The following is an 18,814-nucleotide window of genomic DNA, read 5'->3' as shown; positions in this document are numbered from 1 at the left end:
GGCCGGCTCATTAGCCATTCTCATGGCTAAAAACAACACACAAAGAAGCTAACGTTAGCATTGGGCTAATACGAGCTAAAAATGTAGCCAAGTTGGCAAACCCTACATATTTCATGAAAATAACCCCCCCGAAACAAAACAAATCATTACCTGTCCAACAGAAAGAGAGCAACCTCTGCATCACTTTTCAGGTCCTTCACATGCCCCAGTTGTCTCCACCACTCAAACGCTGCACCGATGTTGACTCGGGTCTGACTTCTTTCTTTATCCAGAGCCTATTCTGTTGCAGCATTTTCTGCCTCAGGATTTTTTTCCTTGCCTTATTAGCAGGGCGAGCGGTTACATTTTGCATTTTCTCTGCCATTGTAGCCAAATGAACTTCTTCTCCTCCAACTCCATATTTCCATATTTCTTCAAAGGAGTGTGCTGAATATTTCCGGCATCAGTGAAACGCAACGTGTGCACGCGCAGAGGAGGGAGGGACAGAGGGGGGCGCAGGCAGAAGGAGACATGAAGGCATCTGACCAATCCGAGCTATTCAGGCTGAAAAGGACAGATTGGTCAGCTTTTTCTCAGTCCTGCAGCTGCTACAGTGGTCTGATTATTTTCGTTCCTTTTTCTGAATACATAATATGTTGACAACTCTCAGGATAGCAGGACCATTTCACCCAGTATAACAAAATGTGTTTCTGAACAACATTACAGACCCTAGCTTTAAGTTCCTGGTAAAAGTTAAGCTAAATAGAGGCTGAAAAAAAGGACAGAGCTGAGTGGAGACACTTGAGAGGTTCTGGCTCTGGCGTGTGTGAGCTGACCAATCAGAGCAGACTAGGTATTTGAGAGAGGGAGGGACCTTAAAGGCACAGGAGCTAAAACAGAGTGTCTCAGACAGAATGCAGCACTGCAGAACTGGATGCATTCCATAAACATTAAAGCACCTTAACCACTAGTGTTGTGATGAACCATACAGCTAGCATGGTGCTAATGTTAATTCAATATGCCACCAAATGTTTCACTTTCAATTTCACAGTCCTGAGGAGGAGTTTAGCAAACACATTTGGGATCACGGAGGTTCTTATAAAATGAACGGACTTCAGGTTGACTTGCATACAGAGATGTTCCAACTCCATGGTCAAGATATGTGAATAGCACCTTCAGTCCAGATAGAAGGACAGAGCCGACTGCTGGCAGGCCATTTTCCATCCTATGACTTTAGCCGCGAGGTGCACGGCGGTCCTCGTTTTCGCACTTTTTGTCTGCACACGTGAGGAGCCACGGGGAGATGTGCCCAGTATAACAGCCCTCTCAGCAAGGTAAACGAGCCTCAGCCCACACAGAAAAAGGCTAATCACTCCAGCTCCATAATGCACTCCTCTGCAAAATCCCACATCACCTATATTCACTAAAGGCTAAAAGGTTTGCTTGCCCACGTTTTACACCTCAATAACAATTCCAACTTGAGAGGGAGAGGCTGCCTACACTTCACTTCACTGCTCACCCAGAGGCGTGTTTCCATGTGTGACGCCCTGGTGTATATATGTAAACATGACAAAATGATAGAAGCTACAAGGCTGAGCCGCTAATTTTCAGGCTGGTTTTTCAGTGTCTCCCGTGCTATCTCTTGCTATGCTATAATTAGCCAGACAGTGCTCCCCTGATATTCAATAGGAGGATCTGCATAAATCACGAGTCAGAGTGTTAATCCTCATCTGGCTTAGTTTCCACAGATGAGAGGGTCTTTCTCTGAAACATATCATATTATAAATAATTCTCCATTAATGAGGAAAGTACCTGCAAGTCCACCTGAAATAACTAACAGCTGTTTGCACGTGTGCGCATTGTTTAACAGTTGTTCTCAGTAATTTAACAAGCAGAAAATGTGTGCGACTGAAGCCAGTGTTCACGAGTACAGTAACAGAGACCGTATATAACTTTGCTCAGATGGGTTCGGCGTCTCACGATTCCTCAAGCAGGCTTTAATGTCGCACCTCCTCTGTCTTTACATCAGCCTGTACGCCACACTGTTATTTCTCCAGCCATAAATGCCTCCCACTTCGTCGTGAAGTGCCTGCTTTCCTGGTGTTAGCCCCTCTCTCTCTCTCTCTCCCTCTGTGTGTGTGTTCGGCTGTAGTTCAGGGTAATGAGCCTGTGCCAGCTGAGAAGGAGAACCGGTAGCTGCAACAGATGCTGAGAGGAAACTGCATCATAGCGCTGTCCACACGAGAAAGCACACGCAGTCACCACTGTGAGCACAGAGACGGTGAAGCACATGTAAAACAGTTGGCCTCACAAACACCACAGGTCGCAGTGATTCCTAAACTCAAGACATGCCTTTCTTCTATATACAGATATTGTACTGTAGATGTGTTTTTCCTTTAGACAGTAGTCACACCATTAGAAAACATGGGGATAGATTGGGAAATCTAATAAATGCAATGCTCATACTATTTGTGTCTTAAAGCTGCAGTAAGCATACACTGTGCAAACCTAAGCAAAACCTTACGCCCTGTCTCTGCCCCCTTGACCCAGCCTACTAAGCCCCCCATCACATCAAACCCACAAGTTCATGACAGCAGGGAGAGTCGAGTCGATTGCCTGGCAAAACGTCACAGCTTTTAGATCCCGCTTTCCCCCGCATAAGCCTCACTAACTTCACCCCGGTCCCTCTCACAGTGACTCGTCTCCACCAAGACGCTCCCTCCAGTGCTTCGCTGCCCCAGGGCAGGGCGCCCCAGGTTCCAGGCAGCTGCAGCACCATCTAACAGCGGGGTATGAGGCTCGTACACCACAAATATACACACACATAAGCACACACACCCAAGCCTCAGAAGTTATTCCCCACTGTTTGTCATCACGCTTCTTTGTCACTCATTAATACGAGTGGCATGGCATCAAACATAATGAGCCCGAAGCGGCGTGTGGAGCCGGGACGTGCTAGCAGACAGGTTTTCTACAACCCTGATTCCACAGAAGCTGGAACACTGTCTGACACTTAATCAATGGAAAACTGTACTGTACCAACTGGCTGTTAAAAACGTAAAAGTCCGTCTCTGGAGTCAGCGTTTGGTTTGTTTGTCTATGAGCATTAAACCATATAAACTTATTCTAGAAGTAACTCAAACTATGAAAGCTGAAAATTAGCATAATAGGTCTCCTTCAGTTTACTACAGGAAGCATTTCTTAGCCTGTCCAAAAAAAAATATCATAATATGTTCCATTTGTTGTTTGTAGAGTTATTTTCTTATCCAAGCTGTTGTTCTAGAATGGGTCAGAAATGAATTAGTAAATTGCTTTAAAAATCTGTCTGTCACACAACTGATGGATTTCAGCGATTTAAACGTCTGTGGCTGACATAAAGGTCAAAATGCCATCTCTCTGACAGATCGTTTAAGGCTGGAAATGAATTAATGCGTTGAGAAAATGAAGGAACCATAAAGGAATGTGTATGGTGTCAGCGTCCTTGACTGACATCTCGAGCCCCAGATTAGTCTCATGCATAAGTAATGCCAGTGGAGGCCAAATTTGCTTGCTCTGATTTTGCGAGGTGCAAACAGCGTCTCGTGCTTCACCTCGCCCTGGGTTTAACACAGATTAGAACAGAGTTGCCAATGAGAACTTGATGTGGACAAAAAACAGGCTTGTGCTGCGTGTTACCAGCTGCTTTGGGGGGGGGACAATGCAAGGCTTGTAACTCGGCTGTTAAAAAGAATTCTAAATGCAGACTACATTTCAGTGAATTAATGAATCGGGGATGGAGGAGCTGGCGGTCAACAGTTCACCTCCATCAGCTCGGTAACAAAACTGGTGAGCAGAAATGTAATACCCCCGCGTGATTGTCTCTGCCATTCAGTACGCCATGATTTCCATTACAATCCTTTTTGCCGTGGCTCGGACGGAGTGGCTAGTTACAGTGCGGAGATCCCACCGAAATGGCATTTGAGAAGCACTCTACAGCTCTATTTCACAACAGCGGAGAGCCATTATTGAGAAACAAAAGATTGACAAACCTATCGTAGTCCTGACAGATCTCCCCCACCGCTATCAGAGCCTTCAGGTACTCGTTGGGCTGGTAAGGGTTGATGTAGTGTAATGAGCAGCTGTTCCTGGGATCCCCATTGGACGCTGTGAAGTCAATAGCAACCTGCCGGAAAGAAGTTACAAAGTGAGCAGCGTGAACACATCTCACAGAATCCACTGAGCCGTTTTTTCTTTCGCTACTTAACTTTCTCCAAAAGACTTTTTATTTGGCTGCTCATTCTGTGCGAGCGAGACTGCAGTATGCCTAATGGCAGTATAAATTATCTGATCAGAGGTAGGAATTTGCACTTTCTACACCCACATAGATTGAAGCAGCTACAGATCCCATACACTGTGGATCCAAGCAGCCAACTGTTTCAGGAGGATGAACTGCCTCTACCACGGCAGTCCTCGGCATTAACATTCACTGCTTCAGTAATCCAGCCAAAGAGGGAGCGGAAGAACTAAAGAGGGCAGACCAAAGGGCAAGAGTTGACGAGGGTTTGAATTTATTCCATGAAGCTGCCTACGACAAGAGAACAAGAATGGACAGAAAACGCCAACAGGGGATGTTATAAGGATAAAAAGATCTTTGAAAACTGTCTATGGTGAATAAGGTCTCATATAAAAGTGCCAGCGCCACACTGTATAAAGTCCTGCATACACAATGTTAAGTAAATGTACTTAACTGGTCATGAAACAGACTCATTACTGATCTACCCAATACTATCAACAGGAAGATTAACTATTTCTGGGCTGAGGATAACTGGTCTCACAGCCAGAGGTTAAAAGCTGATCGCCTTTTGTCCACATGTGCTGCCAGAAACACCTAAAAATTAAAGAACCTTAAAGTAGCCTTCAGTAAAAGTGTGGAGGAATTCTCCAGAACTGGTCAACTCACATTACACTGAAATGTTTACTGAAGCTCAGTCGAGGAGAACAGGCTAAGGCATTACATGTGGCGACACTGTGTAGTGAAGACCACCTCCTGAACAGGAAGTATTTAACCATACCAGACCCACAAGACTTACTGCATGTCCCGTGAGGTTAGTCTTCATTCATCTATGAATATATGTAAGAATTCTAGCTGGTATTGGAATCTAAAGAAACTGTTTACCTACGTTATCACCTAGACAGGTTGTGTGATCACATGTAACACAATCTAACTTGAGACTTTCAGTCTGTCTGTCTGTCTGACCGTCTGAGGCCAAAACATCATTTCTTTTGGCCTCGGTTGCCCTGGAGACTAACCTGCTGTTATCAGTACAGCTTCCCTAACCAGTCATCCTAAGGCGACTGATGTTGGATGTCAGCCAAGAGCGAGCCGAATAAACCACGACTGGACTAACTCTGGGCCACAGTTCATTCTTTTCTGGTGGGGTGGATCTGGACGTGGGCCAGTTTTGGTGTATTTGGTTTGCTCCTGGCTGATATCTGGCCCTGGTATGTCCTGCTGGTGGCTCAGATCTGGCAAACAGGAGTGGATGGCAAAAGTTCGTGGGCCAGATGAGGGTGTCTGGTACAATTCTGCTCTCTGGGGATGATGTTAACTAGGTCTGAAAGAGACTGGGACATATTGCCTTTAAAATTGCTTCACAATTAATATAATCAGGACAAATACTTGAAGCTAGAAAAGAGCAAGGGCTGGAGATCAATTTGAACAAGACTGCTACCCTTTATCATTGTCAGTATGGATTGAGCTCCTCATTATATTCGCCACGTATTGTTTGTTTTGTGAAAAAAAAAAAAAATCTAGAACTAGAAAATGAGAGAAATGCCTTCATGATTACCTAAAACCTAAAGAGACACCCTCACAACACGATTTCATCGAACCAAAAGGAAAAAACATTTTCAAGAAAAATGATTATTAAGGTAATTAAAAGGGAAAATCCTCCCACCTAATAAGCTGAAAACATGACTGGTTAGGTAATTGTTTACCTATTTGTACATTTTCATTATGTTCTGTAAGCATCAATGCTTAAATTGTAAATTAACTAGTAACTAAAACAATCTAGCGTAGAAATAAAAACAACATTTCTGCATGAATTGTAGAATTGGAGTAGAAGTATGAAGTGGCATGATATTAGAATATTCAAGTAATGTACAAGTACCTCAAATCTGTACCGCAGCACTGTATTTGAGTAAATGTACTTAGTTATACTTCCAACCATGGACACTGTGTAATGATTCACAATAAGGCGATGTTACATTTGTTACATACTGCATGCTGATGAACCAACGATGACAAGCTGGTGTTTTTATGCAGTATGATCTTAAATAAAATGCAGAGAACTTCAGAGTGTTCATTAATTCATGAAACGAGGACCGGCGCAATTCAATGATGGCTCAAATTACCGTAAAGTGAATCTGGCATCCTCCCATGATGTAATCTAAGAAGGAGTACACTCTGTGGAGCTGCGAGGAGAGAAAAAAACAAAACAAAACAGAATATGTCTTCAAGGCAAAACCTAAGAAGGGATGTTCGGGTGGGAGAGTGAGTATTCAACTATGGTGAAGCATCTGGTAATTAAAATGGAATTAGCTCAACAAATCTGTTGACTGGTCAGAGCGGGAAGATGTTTGATAAATTGTGTACAAGCAATGGAAAACGATGTGAACTTCTGCACTGTACATCTACTGTAGATGTGCAGTGAAATACAAACAAGTATGTTTCTGTGTACATTATATACATGCAAACAAGCACTGATTAGCAAACTGTTTCATACAAAAAAAAACCTGTGCGAATATAAAAGGCTGTTCATTCATCTAGAATAGAATAATGAAGTGAAATGTGACATATTTCTGCAAAGGAAACCCACCTTAAGGTCACTGAGGATGACAACTCCTGAATTCTTATAATTTCTCTTCTTCTGTTTGTACTTGGGATTCACACAGTCCCACGTCACCTTAAACAGAGCACGACGAGAAGAAGAACAGAAGCAACACCTGTGTCATTTTTCAACATTTGATACGTCTGAAGCGCCGCAACATTTGTTTTCGTCTGTGAGCGATTTCAGCAGAGTAAATCGAGAGGCATGTTGGAAATGGATGAAACAGTTACGCGGCTGTCTCTCCTCCGCTCCACTCCACCTCTCAGTTCACTGACCTTATTTCCACTGGAAATTTTCTGCATTTCCCTGAACGTGGCGTAGAACTCGCCGATGAAGTCATGCTTCCCTCTGGAGTCATAATCCCACACTAGGCACTGAGGTACACACAGGGACACCACTGTTTACTGCTTTCTCTCTGTTTTCTCTCTTTGGTCATACACACAATATTTCTTTACTGATTTGCCTCTCAAATAATCAGTAATCTTCCTTCATTCTATTCTTAAAATCCATACATACAGTCTATATAAGGACTTGCACTGGTTTCTGTTTGCAGCTGTATTAGACTGGTTGGCCTCTGTTTTTTAATGGTGTTGATTTGCAGTTGCCAAAGACCCATTACCTTGAGCTTCCGCTCCTCGTCGCAGCTGCACAGGGATATGAGAGACACTTTGAAGGGCTCCCACACAGGATTCAGGTTGTTTTTAATCACCTGTTAGAGTAAGAACACATTACATACTGGGTAAAGTGGCACAAGCAGCTGTAGCTGCAAATGAAGAGGAATTATGATTAATGTACCTCAGTTCTGTGCACAAGCTGTTCGGTTTCATCGTCGTTGATTCGATATATTTCCAAAAACGGGTCTGACTTGCTGAAGAGGTCCTGCAGAGAAACAGAAGATCAAAAGTGTCCCACTGACTCAGACAACTGATTGTTAGGAGAGATTAGAAAGTCTAATTAATGTTTTGGGGTTTTTTTCCTGGTGCAGACCAATTGCCTGAATAAGATGTTGGCATTTTACATTTCTGCAAATCACACACAAACCACACTGTATCATTCCAACATTTCTGCAATACATGCATTTCTACATTTGTAAGCATGAAGCCGAGGGATATCTTTGAGAGATCAAGACAATTTGCAGCCAAAAACCTGGTATTTTTAACAAGTCATTGGGACGATTTCCAGCCATGTTTGTCGCGACAGAACCAGGTAACCTTTTCCTGACCCCAACCAAGTGTTTTGTGTCCCTAGACCTAACCAGACCATAAGCACAGCATTGTCACGTTATAAAATGAAAGACTGGCCATAAAGAAAACATAAAATTGCAACATGAAGAAATGTAAAGTTTCCACATATGTGTGGTTTTCAGAAAACATATTTTGCCAACATTTGTTCTGGCGATTGAGTCCTCTGGGTAAGAAGGGAGAATGTTTCCTTTAACATTGTTTATTCAGGAAGTCTCACTGAGATCAAGATCTATCTAACAAGAGAGAAATGAGAACAAATGAAATACATGCAGAACATTGAAGAGTGCATCTATCACTGCGGGTTAGATTTAATTTGATCTACAGCTGATGAGTCAGATAATGTTTTCCAGTATTTGCCATGGGGCTGTGATGAACTTCACACAGGCAGAGTTATGGAAAAGCATTGCCACAACATCAATGTTTCAATTATTTTAATATGTATCCTGGGTTGTTCTATCTGGGTTTTTATCATATTGGGAGGAGTTTTATGTGCCGCTCCAAAATATGTACCATAAGCAGACATAAATAAGTAATAGCCTGATGAGAGACAGATAAAGAGAGACTACGTGATTAGCAGCCCTGCCACATCCTGAACTCTTCTGAACCGTCCCTGTGTTTCCCACCAGTTTTTGGTAAAGTCAGTTTTTCTTTTGCAAAACATATCATTAAGGTAAATAATAATCATCACATGGAAAAATGCAATCCATTTGTGATTAAAATAATGGCTCCCTCTGGCTTCCACATAACTCCCACCCTGGTTTGCTTGAGAGGAAACTTATGCTTTTACCAATGGCTGTTGACACTGCGTTATCATCACTGATTGCAGAGGCAGACGTAATTGTCTCTGTGATTAAAGGTCAGGAGGAGCCTTCGTACAGTTTAGAGCACCGGCACAGCATGGTGGCTCCTTTGTAGGAGATATCAGCGGAAGATTTAAGAATCGTATAGTCTCCACCTCATTCTCTGGTCATTACAGTTTATTCACTCAATCACTTCTGAAGTTCTTTCTTGCACGGACATCCTGATAAACCTGCAGTTCTGGATTATCTTTATTAGTTTGTTCAATCAATATTAGAAGCTCACTAGAGGAGGAGTTAGACTTTCAGTGGCACTATTGCTTCCTACGTGCAGAATGCATGCCAATAAGCCCAGCACTGGTTCGTCATAGCGACGCCCATTCAAATGAACTCATCTGTGGCTGTGTCCATTTACATCACCAGTGTTCGTGTCAGTAAACACCCTGCTAAATTGAAGACAAGCCCAAGATTTTGCATCCTTTACGGTTGTTTGCGATAAATCATCCCATGAGTCTGAAGTGCACGCTGAGAGCAGAGCAACACTGATTATTTAGGTCAATTGATTCTTCAGCGAGGAAAACAAATGATTACTCTGTCTGTGTGTGTGTGTGTGTGTGTGTGTGTGTGTGTGTGTGTGTGTGTGTGTGTGTGTGTGTGTGTCTGCGAGGGGGTTTGTGTACACGGAATGAGACAGTTAATTCTGCATTTCCCGCCACATTAGACAGATACATCTCCTGGGGGACCGGAGCAAAAACAAGCTGTAGCATCCTCTCTTTTGTTGTCATGGCAACCCATAGCCAGCAACATAAGCAGCGCGGCTTGATCAGATGCGCACGTCAAAAATGGCTAACAATAGCAGTAATGTTAATCGTGACCAATAAATAGGATGTACGCTATCACATCGTTAATCGTCCCGTTCATCGACGACTGCGCTGCGGTCCTCTGATATCCTCAGCAGGTTCGAGAGGTGATACGGCTGACAAGCAGCTAATAAGCAATTTGCTGCTTCAGTCATCATCTGTTGTTTGTGTGAGATAAATTGCTACACCCAAGTGGTCTGTCGCACCCAATCTGCATTGTTAAGAAAAATGTGTTTATCACTACCTTATTGCTGATAACACCAATTCGTCAACAACCGACGCTTTGGGAAGTCGGCGGTCACGTCCTACAATCCCAGAGTGTCAGTTTTTGACGAGTTGGGACTGAGATTAAAAAAAAATCTACTTTTCTTACAAATACCAGCTTTAAAGAAAAGAAAACAAGCAACACTTTTTCATATTTTTATATCGGCAATGGACCCCTGAATCAAGAATGGGTGCAGGTTAGCTGGTGGGTTTTGTCTTTACAGCCAGCGTTTACTGTGTCAGTTCACCAAACATCAAGCAGTATTAAGTAAATGGTAAGTATTAAGTAAGTATTAAGTTACTTATGAAGTAAGTGAACATAGTGGAGCATTTGGCAGCTAAAAGCTAAAGGCTAAAAGCTGGGCTAAGAGGAGAGGGAATACTGTGTTTAAATTGATCAGTTAGAAGCACAACTCTTACTGAATCCTTTAAGCACCATCTTTTACCATTTTCATTCGTTTATTGTTAATCAATTTATTTTCTTTCATTCTTTTTAAAGTCCTTTATCTTTTAATCTGATCTTAATTCCTCTGATGTGACGTCGTCTTCTTATCCTCCTTATTTCATTTCACTCTTTTATCTATCTGCATTTTTGCAGTACTTTTCTTTTCTCTTTTGGTTTTTCTGTGATCTTTCCTGTTTTTATGGATTTTATTCCTTGACTCATATTGGCTTTTGTGTTTTCACATTTTGTGTTCTGCCTTCTTGTTTTTAACTCACCCTAAGACTCAGCTTTCCTGTTTTTGGCTCAACTGTTAAGTGTTAATTCTGTAAAATTGTCTTCCTGAGTTTTCTGCATTTGCTTGTTGGTCAAAGCACTTTGTAAATTCAAGGTCACTGGGCTACGTGGTTGATCAGTGACAGGGGGCCCACACAACAGGCTACAAGATCACACATGCAAGATGTGACAGAAATGAACAGAATTGGAGTGGATTCTGTAGTAGGATAGCAAGGATCATTTCTTGCAATGAAAATGTACGACTGCCTGCTAGTATTGTGGTTCAGCAAGGACGCCACGGTTACAAATACTGAAAAGCTCAAGTGTATGTTGTCTGATAGAGTATTGGCTATTATTGTGCCCACTCCATACGCATAAATGCATGATAAGACTGGGTTTAGAGAGCTACAGTGGATGACAGCAGAGGGGGGAAGGAGAAATAAGAGTGTCTGCTCTCTGTGGCTGTAGCTCTTGTCTGGCTCGCCGACCCTTCAGAAAGTCAACCAGGTGTAAAGCCTGCTAGCTAGACGTGTCGGCGAGCTCCTGAATCGCGTCTTTGAACAGTTCACACATGAAGATCATCGCACACTGGACCGAGCACTGATTTGCTTCTGATCTGGGGCTTTCTGACGGCAGAAAACAATCAGTAAGTGAAGGATCAAGGCCACAATCCTGCTGTGTGAAATTAGCTAAACCAGTTTTTGGGCTTGTTACTTGACTTAAGTTATTCATGTGATGTAAATTCTGAATTTAAGATTGTTTAAAGACATTATTGTTGTTAACACATTCATCGTGCCATGAATATATATCAATATTGAATTCTTCCCTCAGGTGGCCAAAAAAATGACTCATATTGTTTAACAGTAAATTCTTCACTTGTCCGACCACATCACAATCTGACAGAGCAGCAGCTTGCCTCTAACACAAGGAATGTAAATTATAACTTTGCATGAGTGATATGTTAGCAAACAATGCTCACACTCGTGTTTGTTGTTGACATCGTTATGTTTGCAAAAATGAGCCTGACGTCACCGACAGACGTGACACATCCTGAGTTTTTTCTGGCAAAGTTAAGTTTGCAATCTCCAAATTACAGATGGACTATTCTTATAGTCAGAATTAAATTGTCTGTGTATGTAAACAAAGTCAGTGTGTCTTATTTTCTAAATCAATGCTTTTTAGGTATCTGGCAAACAAAAAATGGCAAATTTAGCTGGTTTTGTGCTCGGTTCCAAATGAGCTGCTGTTATTTTTGTTTTGTGAGACACTTTGGTGTCTCTGAGGCACTTAATTACACACCGTTTCTCCAAACTGACGCGCTGCACAGCTGTAACATCCAGAACGTTAACAGTGGTTTATTTGAATGCGGCATCGGTTTAAACAAAGCAAACATTTGGATTGTCTCCAGGATTTTCAGCAGGGACCCTGTACCTCCAGACTCATGTAAGCGTCAGGTACAGCCTCGCCGTCAGAGCAGCTGTGTACTGCAAACTGCAATTTCCAAAATAAATGTGTGTGCGTGCTGTGGAAAATTTAAATTTTTCTCAGAATACCACCGGGTATCAAGGTCAGCCTAAGAGTGTGGCATCCTAGGGTTGCTCTTGAGAACATGGAGCGACTTCCTATCATCAGAGTTGTAATTGGATGTAAGCTCCCGCTGTCTTTTTGATTGAAACATGCCTTCAGCAAAGTTTGCCAGTGTGAGATGTGAGAGCAGGAGCAGCTAAGGTCAGCGACATCCAGCCTTAAAGTGGAACCACTGAACACAATGTAATATTGGGCGCTGTCATGTGATTTCCATGTGATAAATGATCACTGCGCCTTTGCATATAAGAACATTATGTGTTAAAATCATTTTCTTATTGTCTCTTTTTCATACTAATGTGATTATCATTATCATCTCTAGAGTTACAGGAGATATAATTCTGTTACGTGTGCCTGAGGCTGCACTGCACTATCACTATTATCATATTACTACCACCCCTGTTTTGTGCTACTAAACCATATCTGATAAAATATGAACCGTGTTTGTGTTTCCATTAAAACGGTGTGCTCCGCTCACCTTATCATCAAGCTTCTTGGCACAGAAGGAGAGCTCCACATACCCGTTGTTGCCAGATATTTCCTCAGCGTGCACCTGAAAAGGAAATGAGATTTGTCAGTAATGTTTTTGTTCTTTGGGCTTCATTATTTACAGCAAGAAATACTAACTTGTATGTTAGAAGCATGCATGTAAAAGCTCTTAAAGCTACTGTTGTGGCTGAATACAGAGCTCCTTTGACAAATGATGTTTGGTTGCAGATTACATAAGCATCTAAAACATTACGGTAAAAATAACTTGGAGGAGTTTTCACACAAATATAAGTGTCTGCCTATATTTAAGACCTTCCTCAACGCAAACATTTATACATCATGAAACCCAATTCAAGAGATTAGATTTATCAGAGGCATTATTGACAATTTGTCAACATATATGTGGTGTTTTTTTCTCCACCATTTTTACTCTCCATCGCCAAAAAAGCTCTGCTTTTGCTGTGCTGCTGTGAGAAGTTCATAAAGTGAGCAGGCTGTTATTTAACACAGGACTGCTGACCATTAAAACTAGAGAGCAGAAAGCACCATTAGCTGCAAACTAATGGGCCTCCACTGTTACAGGCGATTGTCTCCTACTCGGGTGTTTAACTTTTTATGGATGTAAAAGTAACCACATATAGTGTGGTTCAACTGTGAGGTTTCGTAGCAGCAGGATCTCTGAACGGCTGCTGCTCTGTCTGTTTATATGTGTGTGTTAGCTTAAAAGAAAAGAAGTGCAGGAACGCTGCTCCTACTGGGCTGTCTGGCCCACTCACACAACACAGACGTTTGCTCTCCCTCTCTGTGTCTATTTGTAACTGACAGAAACTTGACTTCAAAATGCCAGAACTGTAGCTGTAGAGCACGCACGGCCGGGGACAGACAAGGCCTGACAGCAATGATTGGCACAGCTGGAAACTTGTACTTTTTATCAGACAGCTTGTCTTGACAGAAAGCAAGTGCAGGGGAAAATCTTTATAAGAGGTGAGGGCTGAAGGTGTGTGTGTGTGTGTGTGTGTGTGTGTGTGTGTGTGTGTGTGTGTGTGTGTGTGTGTGTGTGTGTGTGTGTGTGTGTGTGTGTGTGTGTGTGTGTGTGTGTGTGTGTGTGTGTGTGTGTGTGCGTGTTTTGTCTGATTCTCCATTTCAGGGCAACCTAAATGCCAGGAAAAATATGTTAGCTGGTAATTTTTCTGCAAAGACGTGTCACATCCCATTCACATAACATGTTTATTACCTGACGGTGATGGTAGCAGTTGAAAAGGCTGCCAAGCTGGTGAGCAGGTTTCAACATTTATAAGTGTGAAATCACTGGATGTTTCTAAGGAGACCTCAGGATGATTTCAATTCATTTTTGTCCCTACCAAAACAGGTGTTTTAAGCCAAAGCATGATATTTTCCTGAACCTAACACAGTGTTTTTGTGTCTAAACCTAAACAATTCAAAGTTGCAAAATAAAGAAACTTCTCTGTAGTTTTGCAGACACATACTTTGCCAGCATTTATTCTGGTGACCATAAGTAGTGGTTGAAATATCTGTTAAAAATCATATCAGGCTATTTGTTACGTTTGCCATGGAATTTGGCAGGTGAGAGGAGGAAGTTTTTTTGTTTGTTTTTTTATCATCACGCAGAAAAAGTAGAGAGATAAAGTAGAAATGTTGAGAATAAAGTTCACATACAATTTCGTGACTAGGGTAGAAATGCTGACAATAGAGTCAATTCTTCTGGTCCAAACCCAGTTAGTGGAGCATTACTGACAGCTATGCAAGCTGCCCAGGCCTACAGTGTCTGAAGTTACTACATCCTTTTAACGTTCTGTATGTAGTGTAACAATTGCTTCAGAGTCTTCATACTGAAAACTACACTGTGTTCATGAGTTAAAAAGACATATAATTCCTTTGTTATTACAACCGATTTGGAAGGACATTTCCACCAATTCATCTACACGAGGCACTTTGTTGAGCCGCTCATATCAGCTGTTTGATGTAGTCTCAAAAGGTCGACTTTAATCTTGGAAATGTCAAGTTTGTTCTCGACATTTAAACTTGTTTCTTGAAGTGCATAATAAAAAAAAAGCCTCTCATTTCTTTTTCTCACCCCTGGCCCTTATACTCTTCCATTTTTGTGGAAACAGGCCATCTAGAGCTCTGATAGAATATAATGATCCATAAGGCAAACCACCTCAAATAGACCTCAGTTCAGTTAGATTACAGACAAAGATGAAGCAGATAAACATTGTTTAAGTTATGGAAACGTTTTAATGTGTTCCACTTAGACTACATCACCCCTGTCCATTGAGCCGCCACGGTTAAGATTATGTTTATTACGATTAAGGGCTGAGGAAATGCATAATGTCTAAATGAGTCCTCACATGCATATAATATATGAGTGTGTTTGTTTGTGTGTGTGTGTGTGTGTCCATTTCACAAAACAATCTGTATTCCTATTGTGTTACATACAATATATTCATGATTGTATTCATACAAATATTGAACATGTAAATGACACTTTTTATACTGGTATAGCAAAACAGGAGCAAATGGTGCGATATATAAAAAATGCAATAAACATGAACAAAGAGATAGCTTAGTGTCAGCATGTGTGGGCAGCAAACACGTATTGGATGAGGGTTTAACTTTATCATGGTGTGAATGCTTTATACAGTATTTGAGTCGATGAAATGGTCAAAAGAATCCCCCCGTGTGAAATTCACACAGTTATCCTGAAGACCTTCAAAGGGTCTTTGCTGCTGGCTCTGGTTTGAATAAGTCAAACTGTGGAAAAAGAGATGAAATTACTAATATTTCAAATGGATGGCTCTGTCTTTAACATCTTCCCTCGAAGCGCCGGGGATCATGGGTATGTAGAAGTATGCAAGGGGAATAGTTAAAAAGTAGCTCCCTGCTAATGTGAAACAGCAGGACTGCATTTAAACAGATGTCTACGGTAACAGTTTATATTGAAAGACACATATTTTACCATTAACTAGCAGCTTATGATCTTTCATTTTGGTGGTATATTGGCTGTTTATTTGTCATTATTGTCGTAATGCCTTTTTCTGCACGTCCATATTTTACAGTTACTGGGATATTATCTAAGAGTTTCCCCTCAATAACCTCCTGACGACTGCTTATTGAGAGGAAGTCAGGAAGGTGTTGCACATAAATAACAACGGTAGAGGTGTCATTTGTAGAATATGGCCAGATTTCGAAGGTAGCGCCAAAAACATAGAGGGCAGCATATCACCAAGTAACTTACAACTGCTGCTCTTTGCTAGTTCTCCTTGGTTATAGCTAGCAGCCGTTCGCTGATTAGCTCATGGTTCAGTTAGCCATGGAGCTAGTTGCGCTAGATTTTGCCTCCTGGCCTGGATTCAGAAAGTGCACCGTTGTAATTGTCTGTTTGGCAAGGAAAATGGATGCAAGGGTGTTTCCTTTCTTGACATTCTGTGAGTTGACTTTGTTCATTTAATACACTAAAAGCTAACAGGGCTTGTGAAATCTGGCATGGACCTCCCAGCTGAAACGCACCACTCGCAGTACAAAGCGGTATAACGAGACGAGACAGGCAGAGGCTAGCTGATTAGCATGCCAACTTCAGTAGATATTTCTCTGACTCGTAGATAAACGCATGTGATGTAAGGGTTAGGGTTCACATTCTTTTTCATATTTTTTTTTTTCATATAATAAGTTCACTTCAAACTACAAATTCTGTCCATATCTCACAAATTGCTCATTGAATATGCTTGGCTGTGAATGGGCCTTATATTACGGTCATACCACAAGAATAGTCACTCCATTAATATGCTGTATTGTTTTGTAACAAAACACTTAAACTACAAACGTTACAAGAGTCCAAATAACCCCAAATTATTTCTAACTTGAAGAATATGATCCGCTTTTAAAAGATTGGTTCTGCTCATATCTAATTCAGCTGTAGCCCACACAGGTTTTTACTACCATTGAGGGAAAATTCTTGGTTAATGGCCTAGTTGTGAAATAATACAGTCATTCAAAATAAGGCACTAATGATACCTAATAAATCCCAGTGTGCTTATGGATAATATGTGTACCCTACAATTAACACATGTTGTTAACACATTTATTTTTTTATAGAATAAACAATTGTCAGGCACAGACACAGGAACACCTGTACTGTAAGGGACAATCAAATTCTGTCTCTTAATTTGGGTTGTTTGACAACCTTGACAGTCGAGCACAGACATGGTCCCCATATAACAGCCAACAGTTCCCTTGTGTATTCCCAGACCAAGGTGGACCACTGTTTTTTATATACTACCCCCACTTGGCTTGTCAGCTGTGAGATGGAGCTTAATGAACCTCCAGCTCGCCTCCTCTACATATGACACATGTGATATCTTATACATGCATAATTTTCAATGGATGTGCTTGCTTCCCTGTGTGTAGTAACGGCGCCCCATGACACCAAAAATGGACAACAGATGATTAATGACCATCACCACCAGGGTTTCAACAGTATGAGAATGTACAAATGCCCTGTTATAATTTCACAAAACATTATTTTCTGATAGAGACAGACTGATATAAACTTTGTTGATCACACTAATCCAAAGTCACTACCATAGATAACCAAATGTACATGGTCATGATAATGTTAATACCTTTGAAATGCCGATGTAAAGCAGAAACATGGAGTCACTCTATAAGTGGGGTTTTCAACTTCATCTTCAAAGTATTTGAAAATAGCTCTAAAGGTTGGAGCCATGGGAGGTTAATGTGGAAAATCCATACAGTACAACAGAAAACAGAGTAAAAGTCCGTTATGGTGCCTGAGAGTGCACAGGTGTGGGACTGGAAAAAAAAAAACTCAACAAACACAGAAATCTCAACGCTACTATGCATCAATTTGCCATCCATTATTTCACTCAGCTCTCACTGGCCATTAGCCGCTGACTTCCACTTTATGATGTCCAGCAAACCAAACAATTTCATTCGCCAGAGCAGTAAGGTCACAGGCACAAAGTGGGAAACCTACCGTTATGGTGGATTTGCCGGCATATTTCCCGTACTTCAGCAATAAAGGCTTCACCATCTTCTTTTGGGCCACGATCTGCAGAAATGCAAGATAAACACAGCGTTGGCCCTGAGCTCGTAGCAGTGGAGAGCATTGTAAAGAGATCTTAGTCATCAACGCCAGAGATAGACATCCAGTAATTACTCTGCCGCTATATGTAGCTAGTGTAGATATGTTAACACTAACATCACAGACCAACGAAGTCTATGTTTTACATCCTTGCTGGCCAACAAATTACAGCTTTGAGAGCACAAAACCACGGTAACAGAACTTGGATCCAGATTTGATGTATTCTGGAAAACACAGCTGACAGTAGCATCTACGTACCTGGCCGAGAGTGCACTCCACCCCACCCAGAAAGTCATCGTCGCGGGTGCCGATGCTGTGAGTGCCGTGGATGTCGTAGACCTCAAATCGCAGCTTCTGCACCTCCTCAAAGTAGTAGTCCAATGTGAAAACCTTGGCAAAGACCGGGTGCAGGTTGCTCTTGATCACTTCTGTCCTGTCCAGCTGAGAGGGAACACAAGATTTTAAACCTTTGAACACATGCAGACATTGAAATGTTTCTTATTTGAATTTATTAAATGTGTGATTAAAGAAATAGGAGATCTTTTTGGAATACAGCTTTCATCTGACTGTGATTTACAGACTGTATTCTATAGTGGTGGAAAGTACATTTTCTCAAGTGCTGCGCTTGAGTATTTACATGTTTTGTTCCTTTCCACTTCTATTCCACTACATTTCAAGGTAAACATTGTTATTGTAAACATTTTTAATGCACTACATTCATTTGATAAGTTACTTTGGATAATCAGATATAAAAATCATATAATACACAACATTAATGTTAAACCTATATAAATATTCCAATATTAATAATTCAATAACATCATAAAACTTAATATTAGGTATTTGAGGCTAATTCTTGGACTTTTACTTGTGTAAAATTCTGGATAC

At 41.3% G+C, this 18,814-nt stretch overlaps 1 protein-coding gene and 1 long non-coding RNA gene across 5 annotated transcripts in view; one reads left to right on the top strand and one right to left on the bottom strand.

Annotated features, from left to right (window-relative positions):
* Positions 1-18,814, bottom strand: part of cpne7 (copine VII) — a 41,262-nt gene that overhangs the window by 12,826 nt on the left and 9,622 nt on the right. For all 4 annotated transcript variants that reach the window (XM_037096136.1, XM_037096133.1, XM_037096134.1 and 1 more), the window contains 9 exons: positions 18,185-18,367; positions 17,819-17,893; positions 12,794-12,868; positions 7,644-7,727; positions 7,468-7,557; positions 7,124-7,222; positions 6,837-6,923; positions 6,373-6,432; positions 4,008-4,141 (listed from right to left, as the gene is read on the bottom strand). In XM_037096136.1, the coding sequence (XP_036952031.1) occupies positions 4,008-4,141; positions 6,373-6,432; positions 6,837-6,923; positions 7,124-7,222; positions 7,468-7,557; positions 7,644-7,727; positions 12,794-12,868; positions 17,819-17,893; positions 18,185-18,367 (887 nt within the window). The remainder of the gene's footprint in view (positions 1-4,007; positions 4,142-6,372; positions 6,433-6,836; positions 6,924-7,123; positions 7,223-7,467; positions 7,558-7,643; positions 7,728-12,793; positions 12,869-17,818; positions 17,894-18,184; positions 18,368-18,814) is intronic.
* On the top strand, positions 188-3,838 carry LOC119018456. The gene is made up of 3 exons (XR_005074764.1): positions 188-1,313; positions 2,132-2,245; positions 2,674-3,838. It is a non-coding gene; the product is annotated as an uncharacterized LOC119018456 (long non-coding RNA).

The sequence above is a fragment of the Acanthopagrus latus genome, chromosome 4, assembly GCF_904848185.1.
Source record: "Acanthopagrus latus isolate v.2019 chromosome 4, fAcaLat1.1, whole genome shotgun sequence".
Classification (NCBI taxonomy): Eukaryota; Metazoa; Chordata; class Actinopteri; order Spariformes; family Sparidae; genus Acanthopagrus; species Acanthopagrus latus.
The sequence above is the reverse complement of the archived record's forward strand: the minus strand, read 5'-3'. Positions and strand labels throughout refer to the sequence as shown.